Source organism: Bombus huntii, chromosome 6 (assembly GCF_024542735.1).
Source record: "Bombus huntii isolate Logan2020A chromosome 6, iyBomHunt1.1, whole genome shotgun sequence".
Lineage (NCBI taxonomy): Eukaryota > Metazoa > Arthropoda > Insecta > Hymenoptera > Apidae > Bombus > Bombus huntii.
In genome coordinates, this window is record NC_066243.1 from 7,269,436 (window position 1) to 7,282,416 (window position 12,981).

Below are 12,981 nucleotides of genomic sequence, written 5' to 3' on the forward strand. Positions count from 1 at the left end.
AAAGCTGGCGACATAGTGACTAAAGTGAATGGCGAAGCTATACAGCATTTGAGGCACTGCGAAGTTCGTGAACGCCTTGTCAATTCCGGAAATGAAATCATGTTGTCGGTCGTGCGAAATCTGAAATTTAAACGAGCCGTTTAACGAAAATGTTCATCAACACGCATCTCGCTGCGCGATACCGATAATCATTCTATTTTTGTAAACAATACGATGAGGATAAACGTTTTATTATTGACAGTCAATTGTACACAATATTAATTAGCTACAGAATACAATCGTATCGATATTCCTTGATCAATATTAAACTCCAATTTTTACGATCTACAAAGTTTTGTTATTATTAAAGTATATTGGTAATCATGCTCGTTCGATAAATCCGTATCATTGTACATACCTTGTATCAACATTTTACCATACCACGGTGTTAACTGGTAATGGCAAAAGAATTTCGAAGAAGAAATAAATCGTCAACCTACTCAAGAGTAACCGAATGTTTTATTTTCGATTGTATTAATCGATGTTACCTTTAATTTGAAACTGTAATAAAAATATTATTTGTTGGCTATTTTTCATGATGGTTCTGGCATCGGTAATCAAGGTCCATCGAGACAAGCTTGCAACATCATGTTGTCGTTACGTGTCAGCGATTGACCCACATTGCAAAATACAATTTGTCAACTATTGATCCGGCCTCCTCTATGATCGTACATACCTTCTCTGGCTATGAGTCATCAGTCCGTTAAGGTGACGTTTTAAAGTACAATTAATCGTTCTATTCAAATGACGGATCAAGACTTTGTATTGTATTGCGCTTAAGAAGAATTAATACCAAAAGGTCCCAATTGCATATTTTATTTTTATATCTTTACTATTTAACATCAAATTTATAATTGATAATCCATATACGCCGTATATTATCTAGTTACATGACATCGAGAATGCTTCTGACAGTTGAAATATGTAGAACAAGCGGAATATTGCAGATTGAAAAGATTAAAATGTAGAGATTGAAAACTGATGAGTATACATATACGTATAAATTTTAATATTTACATCTAGCACAACTGTAGCTTTCATTTTACTTTTTATCTTTATTGTATAATTAGATCGTCGTAATTTAGTAAAATCGTATATACATACATATATCTTCCTTTTGTCAAGAGAAAGGCAACAGGTGATGGATTTCGTATTTTTAGTTGGAGTGGGATATACGTAAATCGGGGCAATGAACTTTGTGGTGAACTTGTAGTTCGAAAATTTTTTATATTACTATCTAGATAATTCTTTTCTTTTTTTTAATGTAACAAGCTAGTTGCAGACAGAATATGGTAACAAACATTTTTTCGACAGTATACTGTCTAGATTATCTAGAGTATTAGATACGGTAAACCGTACGAATGAACTGAATGAATTCGTGTATCAAGTTGAATAAAATATTCATATGGCTTCTTTATTTAACATAGGCACCTTCGCGAAACTCAATGATACATTAACATATTAAGAATACTGTAATTCCATGCAATACGAATATTTCCTTCGAAAGTTTAAAAGAAATAACGGGGAAAGAACGTTTTCCGATTATCAAAATAACGAAAAGAAAAAAAAAGAAAGAAACGCAAGCGTGTAAATTATTGTCACGTATTAAAATTCACGTGTTAACGAACAAACTCAGAAGTAAATGTATCAGTGATTTTTTAATAATAGAAACACGTGATAGAATAAAGTAAATATTAATTGAAGAATCGACATAAATTTTAAGTGTGAAAATATCGTATCGATATTGCAGAGGTAAATTTTCGAAAATAATCTTTTATAAGACTAGGTTTAAACGTACATATACATATATGTATGTATGTATGTATTAATAGTGATATTTACTGGTGTTACAGTGCATTCAATCTATAGGATATGATTTGAAAAACGGGAAAATAAAATGACTAAAGATAAGTTATAGATATATCACATAATTTAGTCTTGTTTTAATATATTAAATGTTCGGTATAATATATGACTCTCATACTATATGTTAAATCATAACGTAAACAACATACACGCTAAACAACTCCATTTTGACGTATCAATAATTTACACGAAAACTGTACATTATATCGCTTCTGTAGGCATAACATTCACTCGCACTGTAACAGACACACGGAATAATTTTTATCACACTTCTTACACATTCCTACTCCAATTATAGAGTCATTGAAATTGACAATTCATTAATGATTAGAAAAAAAAAAGAACATTCGAACGATAAAAGGAACATATATAAAATACGGACTACCAATATAAGTAACGATCACACGCGAACGAATCCTGAAGTGTTTTCGTCTTCGCAAAGCTACGTTTCTACCTTGAGGTTGGATATGTAACTCTGACAATATGCAACACTGCGAAATCGACAGAGGCCTCCCAAAAAATGAGTATCCTTCGATGATACAAATGGATATTTAGTAAACAAAAAATTTACTGAAATATCATCCTTGCGACGCACCGCCTAGCCAAACGTGTTTAAACTTCGCCTTTTAACGTCATTTATTTAGTTCCAAGCCTCGATATATCGATGTGTGTGTACCAGTGTACAGATCACTGATATAACACACAAGTCAGAATTTTTAACAACATTAATAAAATCGCAATGATATGTTCATTCTTTTGATCCGTAATTTATGATAATCGTTAATATACATTTACGATATAACAAGAACTTGTCTATCCGAAATTATAGAGACACATATTATACAGACGTGGTGTTTCTTACAAATATTTCCTAAATCTTAATTGTTATACTCTGAAACGATAGCTTTGCGCGAAGAGGAAAACGATTACTCGAATCTAAACGATGTTACAAAACATTCAAAATAAGCAAGATAAGCAACGAGAAAATTAATTCCCGTTACATCTAATCACTAATCGTAATAATTAGCACGTGCAACAGCATTTGAAATCGTTGCGGTATCGAGTAATAAAAATCACGATTGGCCTTTATGTATAAACGTACACTTTGGTTTATGAATACATTATATAATTACACGAAAGACTCGATCTTGGTCGGACGAGTCCATAAATCGGAGACAAGTTCCCTGTAAACGCGATCTCAAGACAGAACTGTGTATTCTTTATCCGCATTTACGTAATTATCGTGGAATCATCTGTCTCGCTATAATTGAAGACCTGTAATTTTGTCAAAGAACGAGATTCATATACACACATATAAGCATTTTTCTACTCACTTTGTTACTTATGTATTTACAGTTTCATTTCTTATTTACTAAGAATTTAATAAGCCATACTCGTATAAAATTTGTATAACTATCAATGTTCCCTGTTAACAAAAATAAAAATAACGTCGTTTTCTTATCGCTTAAAATACTGCAAACGGACATATCTACAACATATTATAATTACACGTATAATGAGAAAAATGAAAGTAAATTTTGGACAAGCGACTCTTTGATCAAGCAATACATACTTTGATAATACGCATTTTAGTTTCAATACGTATTCAAAATTCAATTTCGCGTTTTTACTCGTTCCATCTCGTTTCGCGAAAGGCTTTGTTTAGATTTTTGAATAAAACAATGTCATTGTCATTTTATGAGTTCTACGAACGAAAAAAGAAGGAAGAAAAGAAGCGTTTAATGAGCGAACAGTATTATTTTATCTACTTCGATAGCACCATCATTTCATCCTTCGCATGAAATTGTAGTGGATTACGCAATTTTATATATTTCCGCTGAAAAATACATTGCCGTAATTAATCGTCGATATTATATTTATACATAAAAGCATAACATATGTCACAAGCCACAGGTCTTCAATTCGCAATAGAATTCGCACACGAAGAGAAAAGAAGCTTTCTACGATCCTATTGGATTTCTCATATTCTATCGTTCTTCTTCTTCGTCCTCTCTGGACATCAAAGATCTGCCATAGTAAGTATACGTACAATACGATCAGGTACAAGAGTAGCATCTCGGGGTTGATCTGTTTTTAGAGAGGACGAAGCTTCTTGATCGTCTTAAACTAATCACCTTCAGCCTCCTTGATTTCTCTGATTTCATCGACCAACGTATAAAGCGTACACGATAATCTTGCTAGAAATAATTTTTAATCCTTTGAGATACTCGAACGAACGTAGGACGAATTATTTGCATTAAATTTCGACTTGGAATCACATGCAAATAAAACTGGCAAACATTTGACACATACGATTAACGATCCATCGAAACAAACGAAGTTTTACATATGGCTTTGAAGAACTTTTTCTTTATATTTGTAATACTATGAACCATCGATACAAAGAACGTGCCGCGATGATCAATATTAATGAATAAATTAACTCACGATGTTTGTAATACCTAGTATCGAGACGAAGGTGTGAAGCTCTTCAAACGTATGACAGTGATCATCATCTGCTGCTCCCTTTGACATCGTGTTCTGTTTATTCTTCGTTCTAAAAAAACAGGTAGAAACTATCCGTGTACATTTGTCTCCATTTCATGTTTCCGCGTCCATCGACATAATGACTACTGGTCCGCCTGTTCCCTAGTTTCTTCGGTATCGGACACTGACAGCGTCCTATCGTGATTCGTGCAGTTGTCTGTTTTACATTTGGATTCCGCGATCTCGAGCCAATGTTGTTTATTCTTTCTAACACCTTCGACCAGTGGTTCCAATTTATCCGATAATAAAGCGAATGCCTATTTACAAAAAATCACTTTATATTTAAGAACGTTCGGTTTAACAATAGCAGGAAATATTTGTAACGTGTTGAAACAACAAGAATCCAAATACTAATTTATCGAAACTAACAGCGTGTAATTAATTCAGGCAAGATGAGATTATTACGAAAAGTAGAAAGCATTGCGCTAAACTAACATAAAGGAAATAAATAGAAGACTATCGTATATTAATGAAACGAGACAATAAAGAAATCATAGAAAAGTGGCAAGTCAATTTCGATTCTAGTAAAATTATTGTATCATTTTGTCATCATTAATCATTATCAAGTAACGTTGTGTATTTACTATAGTAGGTAAATATTAAATTCGTGAACCTTCTCCCCCATATTTAATGTAGTGAAATAACGTAACGTGAAAGCAACAAAACTGTATATAATATTGCAGATAGATATAATGCTAAAACATATTAGTTTACGATTTAAAAAGACAGTATAATTTTTTACAACATTTCTGATTTTGTGAACGCTACATTAATGTTAATATACAGGATGATCCACACGATTGATTCGAGTTATAACTTCCTTATCAATGAAGTTACAGAAAAGTGTTAAAAGAGAGAGACGAATGGAGAGATGAAAAGAGTACTACACATTCGTGGGTCCATGTTTGTTTTTTCATTTAGAACTGCAATGGTGAATGCGCAATCAACAACTGTATTCTTTTTCTAAATGGAAATTTATATCCTTTTACATAGACAGAGTCCTCTTATTTGTTCTAGGTAGAAAGCTACTGGCATACAATGGTGAAAAAATTAGTTACTGAGATATTTTTAAAAAATGTCTTTATCGAAGAAGATGCTCAAATGCTTCTCCATTGCACTGTGAACATTTCAGACAACACTTTCCAATTGTTTCTATAACTGAGTTAAGGTGATCTCCGGTTATTGCTACACACTGCAATATTATCCGTTGCGTTGCATCCGCTGCAGAATTTATGGCATTTGAAGCGATGAATCGCCATGAAGCGTTCGAGAATCTCCTTCGATAAAGATATTTTTTTTTAAGTATCACGATTATTAATAGTTTCTTTACAACTGTACTTATTGAAGTATTGACTTTTTTACGTAGAATGACAAGAGGAATGTATCTACGTGAAAAAATGTATACGTTTCCATTTAAAAAAATAACGTAATTGTTGATTGCACATGTACCATTTAAGTTCTAAAAAGAACATGATCTTTTTCTTTTAATATATTTCTGCAACTGCACCGGTAACGGAGTTATAACTTGAAGCAATTGTCTGAATTACCCTATTATTATATTTCTTTTACTGGTGTATTAACTTAAATGATCGATAATGTGATTTAACGATAAGTTAAAAATTGTAACAAATATGATTGCTTTTTAGATGGTATTTTGCTATTGTCGATAGCGTAGAAAGCTAGTTACCTCGTAAATAGGGAGGCATATCGAATCGATGAAGCCAACTTGCATCATTGGCAGTTGGTCCTCCTTTTCCCGGTTCATAATGTCCTGCAATATCATATGAGTAACGGTGCTATTTTTGAATCATGAATAATTAACTAATTGTAATATGTACAATATTGTAAGCAGAAATAACTTATAACTGTTAGTAGTAGTAATAATTAGAAAATCATTAGTTATAAAATAATGTATTATATCATGCTGGATTAAAATAAAACAAAATATATTAAGTAGCAAATGGTTTATCTATAAAAATTTAATAATGACTTCTATCAAATATACCTTTAGTTGATACCACAGATTTTTATTAGTAAGAACAAGAATTATTGGTTTACCATAACATGTTATTCTTACTGTTTTGTATACAATTACTCAAAAATCAAAGAATTAATCGTCTCAATTTTAAATGTTACGTATCATTAGGTCTGATTTTCTAGTACTTTAATATTATATTATATTTAATAATGCGCGATAGAAAAGTTCATTTCTCTACAAAAACTTCACTTAGAAAGATACATAATACATCTAATGCTGTTATTTTAATTACTGTCTTTTATAATTAGGTTAATGTCTACATTGTTTCCTGTTACTTATAACTACGTTATAATTAAATACTAAAGTTTAATTTAGCGATACATACAATAGGAGTGATATTGAGAGTCCGCCTTTCGATATCTCCTTGTTCAAAAAATTCGCTGCTAACTAATTCTGCCACTCTCTTTTCAACATCCCAAGGCTTAGTTATGGCTGCCAAATCACAAACGGTCATCAACATCCCTCTTAAAAGTTCTCGCTGATCACTGTAAGCCCAATTGTAACTTCCACCTTGAGCTAAGGTAAGGAAAGCCCCTCTTCTTCGGAAGTAAACCGCTAGATCGGTAGAGAGGATTGCTTCTTCGAGAACTTTTACCACGCGAGAATATTCTTCGGGAGATAAATTTGATAAAATTTGATTTCCTTGACTACTTAATATCATAAGACACTGATCAAAGTGATGATGTTCCATCGTTGAAGTTGAGTAAAGCTGCGCCAATGGCGAAGATGCTCTGTTAGTCAAAGATTTTCCCCCTTTGTATTACCTTAATTTTTTACTGAAGCAAAAATATGTTTTCTCCTCGGAACGTTTGTACTTACTTGATTTGGAAAGAATTATTCGTGCCCCGGTGGTCCAGATCGTGACACAAACAAGCAATAATTAACGCGAGACATTCAATTTCTCCAAAAATTTTCCACCATTGCGTGGCCTAAAAAATAATACAAATTTATCGTTCGTTTTTAACATAATTCCATTCAATTTAAACTTAATGGCATTACGTTTACTTACAGTTAGGATGGCAAACATCATCTGCGCAACATTGAATGCGTGACGCCAATTGTGATATGTGACGTTTCGGTAATTCTTTTTTACACTAAGAAGCCAACGACAAAGAACGTCGTAGTCGATATGAAAACGTTCTACGAAGTCAAGATCCAAAAACATTCGAAGACAAGCTGTTAGAGTTTGATTGTCTTCCATATGAATGTCATCGAATTTAAAATCGTGCAATTTAAAATACGCTGCAGAAGGCACTCTTAAACCCTAGAATTGGGAATCGGATTTATTTTGTGCTATATAAAGTATGTGAACGTCATTGAACAGTAATTTTCGAATTCTTTGAAGAAGAAATAAAAGAAAAGTCAAATACGTTTGATCTTTACTATATCCAGTTTATAAAGTTAGACTTACCCTTAATCTTTGTGCATCTTCCAATGATGCAGAAGCATGGTAACTGAGCACTTCTAACGTGACACTCTGTTTGGCCATCGCTATTACAGCTTTCTCATACCTAAAGAAATGATTAAACAAAATCAATCCTAGGGAATTCATTCGTTCCAATCGATTAATTATCAAACGATTTCAACAGTTTATTTCTTGCATATTTACATGTGCGTATTGTGAATTCCCATGCCACAGAAAATAGCAAATGCCTCGACGAAGTTCTCGTCATTCTTCGTAAAGAGAAGATCGTCGAACTTGTTGATGAGTTGAATGACGCCGATAATCTGTCCCGACGAGTTCTTGATGGGCATGCAGAGAATAGTACGATGTCTAAAACCAGAACCATCATCTACTGAAGGATCGAATCTTGGATCTTCGTAGGCGTTCGGTATATTCACGGTCTAAGGAAACGCAATAAAATATTTTCGGTTATAAATTGTGAAATCGGACAAAGTATTACGATAATACATTGCTCTGTTAACCAGTGCATTTACCTCGCCTGTAGTAGCGACATAACAAGTGATGCCGACATTTATAGGGAATCTGCCCTCGAATGGACTGCGTGAACAAAACCGAATACATATAAGGTTTCCGAGGAAATTGAATTATTGCTGGTAATTGAGTGAAGAGAAATGAGAACGTAATTACAAACTTCATTCACCTAGTGCGAGAATCTGAATCCTCGCCGGTGAGGTCGTTCGCCTCGAAATCAAACACTCGTGAGAAACTGCCCTTTGATGCCTTATGCACGAGAAGAACCTGTACAGAATATTGGATTTTACATTAAAAATGTTCTCTTCTCTGTATACGATACAAAGTACGTATATACCCGAGAAGGAGAACGCGTTTACCTGTACTCGTTGACACTGTATCAAGGATTGCGTATGCGTTAGAATCCTTAAAACCATATGTTCTATCGTGCTCTGCTCTTCGAAAATCATCCTAGCCAAGTCCAACAGAACCTACAGTAGCGAATAAAACACGCGTTTAAAATCACCAGCTTGTATCAAAGGCACAAAAGAAAATGGAAAGACCATAAACACGAGATTATGAATAATTTATGCATTATTCCTTATATTGTTTCATTATTTGTTACTCGTTACACGCGTGTAATTTCACCAGTTACAGAGTATTCCGTTTCTTCATCAACTGACCTGATTTCTTTTCACTTCTAATTGACTTTTTTCATACAGCTGCGCATTCCTTAATCCAATTCCACAGAATTGCAAGTATCCAGCGAAAATCTTTTCGTCTTGCGTAGTAAATTGACTTTCACCACCGAGTTTGTTGATAACTTGTGCAACTCCAATAACATCTCCGTTGCAATCCTTTATAGGCATACATAAAAGGGCTCTGGTTCTGTATCCCGTTAATGCATCAATTTCACGATTGAACCTCGCGTCCTAAGAACATATCATATTTATTAACATATAAGGAATAATTACAGGATACAATAAATAATGCTTCGGATAGTCATTTGATTCGAGGAATAGCATTAATTTTCAAACCCAGTCCTTGTGCAAACGTATATATACACAGCTTCACTCGAATTATTCGAACGACACACGTCTTTTATACATCTCTTTGCTTCTACTGTAAAAATTACGTAAGAGTGCTTTGCCATTGTTGACGCATACGATTCTTTATTGGAACAATGAACACTGTCTTCATTGTACCATTAGTTAGAAATTGTACGTGTCATAGATTTCAATTATTCGAGAAATGTACATCGACTATTGATATCGTTCGTACAATTGTGACCACTAACACAAGTTTATATGTATAGTAAGTTATTGGATCGACGCAATAGTAAACTATAAACAGATTTGAAATTTTGGAACTATATTATATTATAGAAGATAGAGAAACAAAATTAAGAAATCGTACAATAGCTTCTAAATATGTAAATATCAATTAACCATTTGTTATTCACCTTGATACAGAGTTAAAATTTTAATATTTTGTATCGATCTAGCAGTTAAATTTTATTTTGCAATACACGTGAAATCGACGAATCAATTCTCCATAGAGAAATAAATTATAGCTGATAATTCGTAGATCTGACGTCTAGGGACTAATAATTGCCGTAGTAAAATCACTTATCGTTGGTAATGTTATACAAAGAAAGTACAATGGAACAACGATAAATAAATAAAATAAGATCTTTTAAATATTGATATATAAGTACGAAACTCAAACGCAGTTCTTGATAGTTATTAGTTGCGCGGTAATTAAAACTAAAATAAGTTAAGTATTTAATTAAACTTAGATACTTCAGAAATACGACGTCTTAAAACGTTATGAGTAATTGATTATTAAAGAATTTAATGGAAACGTCGATAGTTTGAAGTTGGAGAACTGTAACGAAATAAGATTTCAAGAACTTTAATAATGTGCTTTAGCTGTTACCAGTTTTCATTGGAATAAGAAATACAACTACGTAACTTCAGAAAGGTAATAAAATGAAATAAAATTCATAATTGGAAATAAACGAAATGTAATTTTAACGAACATTATTATTCTATGGTATTTTATGTTATTTAATATTTAAAAAAAAGATTAATTTGTAATATTTACACATATTGCGTTACTTGATTTACATATAATCATTGATCCTTCTATTTCAATCCTTTCTTAGGTACTGGTAATTACACTAATTAATTATAGATTAATTATGTTAGTATACTTCTTACGCTCATGGTACGCGAAATATCAGACGAAAGAATATTTGATAAGCATACAATACTTAACAAAAAATAGAAACATTTTAAATTTTCAAGACTGAAGTCCTTACAACGAATGCTCTCTGTGAATTCTAATTAGTTTTCAATTTTTACTAGTTTGACATTTTATGTATTAATATTGTAATGATGCTGATCTAAAATATTCAATGTATTAACGTGTTCCGTATAATTTTCGTTTTTTTTCATTCAAATTATTGCGTCACGATTATATTACGGAGCATAGATTTATTACACTAAATAATCTAAATTGATTTTTTTCTATCCTCGAGTTTACAATTTATTCAGATATGGATATTCGGTAATTGGTTTAGCGATTAAGTAATCTAAATAGGATTTGAAACCGATATATTTCAAGGTGTTAGAAATGAAAATGTCGAATAAAACTGCTGCACGGTTCTAGAATATTCAAAACTGTGGCAATTAATGCCTCTGTTCTCCTTATCTTAGAAAGTAAGAATGTTACTAATCGCAAATATGTTTGCCGTAGTTATTAATACGTTTCGCATCGTCTATCGAAAATACAAAAAAGAAGAGTGAGAAATTAAAAACTGGACAAACATTACGTGGCGGACTAAAAATTTTGACACTACGGTAGAACCCGAGCGTTTATCGTATGTTTGCATTTGGATTTACAAACACAGATTTTTGGATTTGCCAAAATATTACGAACGCTTCGTTATACAATAAAACCGTATTACGCCACAACTGATGAAAATATTGGGGATACGTCAGACGTAACGCACAATTTAGTCGGCTACCAACGCAACTTTAACCTGCGCAAAATTTATTGGCGTTTGCTCAGTTTTCCTACATTGTACCTAAAAAAGCAAAGATTAGGTAATCCATCCTTAAATAACAATTAGAAACACAATTTCACTTAAATTATTCTCTGATAATATATTTCTTCCAAAACATTGATATTTAATAAAATACGTCCTCTCTTTGTTTCTTTTATACGTACTTAACAGATAAATAAAATTATAGTGTATAAATCAAAATATTATATAAATAAAACTACGGATCATGTTATTGTTAACTGTATACAGTTAAAAATATGAGAGAGATCCAGAAAAATGTTCTAGACGACGCTTGTAGTATTTTCGTATAAGGCACAGGAAGGCTGCGACTAAATTTTCAAATGGAATCTTGTAATCCCTTATCATTGTCTTTTATTTCTGTAAACAGTAAATTTTTTCGTTTCTCCGATTGTGAAATACTTTCGAAAACACATATATAGTCAGTCTAATATATTACGTTATCTAATACCTATCTAATATCGTCATACAATCTTGTACTGGTTTTTGCAAAGTAAATAGTAAATCCCCTTGCCTTGTAAGCGTCTGGTATGTTAACAGGTTCTCCGCTTTCGGCGACGTAACCGACAATTCCCGTGCCCCACGGAATTTTGATCTCGTCCTTTTTCTCCATTTCGAGTAGCGTCGATCTCGAACATACATCAAACAACTTGGACACTAGGCATCTGCTTCTCGAGTATCCTGTTCCACGTTGCTCGGAGCTTCCGTTTCCCGTTTTCCCTGAATTTGCATTATCAGTCGAATGGTTCGACGAGGAATCGTAATTTTGCGAAGAAGGCATGCAACCGCCGCCTCTTTCGCCTTGAACAAGGAACAGAGAACCACGATCGGCATGTAGCAAGGTGCTGACATTCTGCAAGATCTTGTGACACAGCGATCTCACGTCCAACTCGTTACAGATATCCTTCACCTACGAGCAAATTCGTTGTCATTGAATATTGTTCGATGGAAGCCAAGCATCGAGGAATATCACGCCGAAACACCATTTTCTCTCCAACGATACTGTTGAATCCAACGTACTGGTGTACCCAACGTACTGTTGTGTACAAGTTTTTCAAAGCAAATAGAATTCTGTCCCTTCTATTAGTTACGCCTTGGTAGTCTTGTATCAAAGGCGTCAATTAATTCCTACTACTGGAAAACTCAATTACCAAACTTTCTAACGTTGCTCAGTAAGTAAATTGCAAGTTTTAGAAGAAGCTGTCGATGAGTCGAAGATAAAGAAAAACATCGTTAAAGTGCCGTGTAATTACGTCTGTGTACTATACCGTTCGTTTAAAAGTATCCAACCAGTTGATTATTTCTAACAGTACGAAACTCAGGCAACAGGAGTGAGAATTACAGACGAAAAGGTCTGCGATGAGTTTACTCTTTACCGCTATCGTTGCGTAGATAGGGTAGAATATTTGATAAAATTGATTTTAGAGACCAACATGAAAAATTAACGTTTGTGCGTGTGTAAATTTTATAAATTGCTTTGACAATTGC

General features: G+C 33.1%; 1 protein-coding gene across 12 annotated transcripts in view; it reads right to left on the reverse strand.

Annotated features, from left to right (window-relative positions):
- Positions 1–1,951: 1,951 nt before the first annotated feature.
- LOC126866564 (dual 3',5'-cyclic-AMP and -GMP phosphodiesterase 11-like) overlaps positions 1,952–12,981 on the reverse strand; it is a 140,388-nt gene continuing 129,358 nt past the window's right edge. For 10 of the 12 annotated variants that reach the window (XM_050620317.1, XM_050620321.1, XM_050620324.1 and 7 more), the window contains 12 exons: positions 12,008–12,403; positions 9,089–9,337; positions 8,786–8,896; positions 8,596–8,693; positions 8,429–8,492; positions 8,100–8,335; positions 7,902–8,001; positions 7,500–7,754; positions 7,310–7,419; positions 6,816–7,221; positions 6,140–6,223; positions 1,952–4,709 (listed from right to left, as the gene is read on the reverse strand). In XM_050620317.1, coding sequence (XP_050476274.1) covers positions 4,536–4,709; positions 6,140–6,223; positions 6,816–7,221; positions 7,310–7,419; positions 7,500–7,754; positions 7,902–8,001; positions 8,100–8,335; positions 8,429–8,492; positions 8,596–8,693; positions 8,786–8,896; positions 9,089–9,337; positions 12,008–12,403 — 2,283 coding nt within the window. In that variant the 3' untranslated portion in view covers positions 1,952–4,535. The remainder of the gene's footprint in view (positions 4,710–6,139; positions 6,224–6,815; positions 7,222–7,309; positions 7,420–7,499; positions 7,755–7,901; positions 8,002–8,099; positions 8,336–8,428; positions 8,493–8,595; positions 8,694–8,785; positions 8,897–9,088; positions 9,338–12,007; positions 12,404–12,981) is intronic. The other 2 variants (XR_007689924.1, XR_007689925.1) reach the window with 2 other exon arrangements.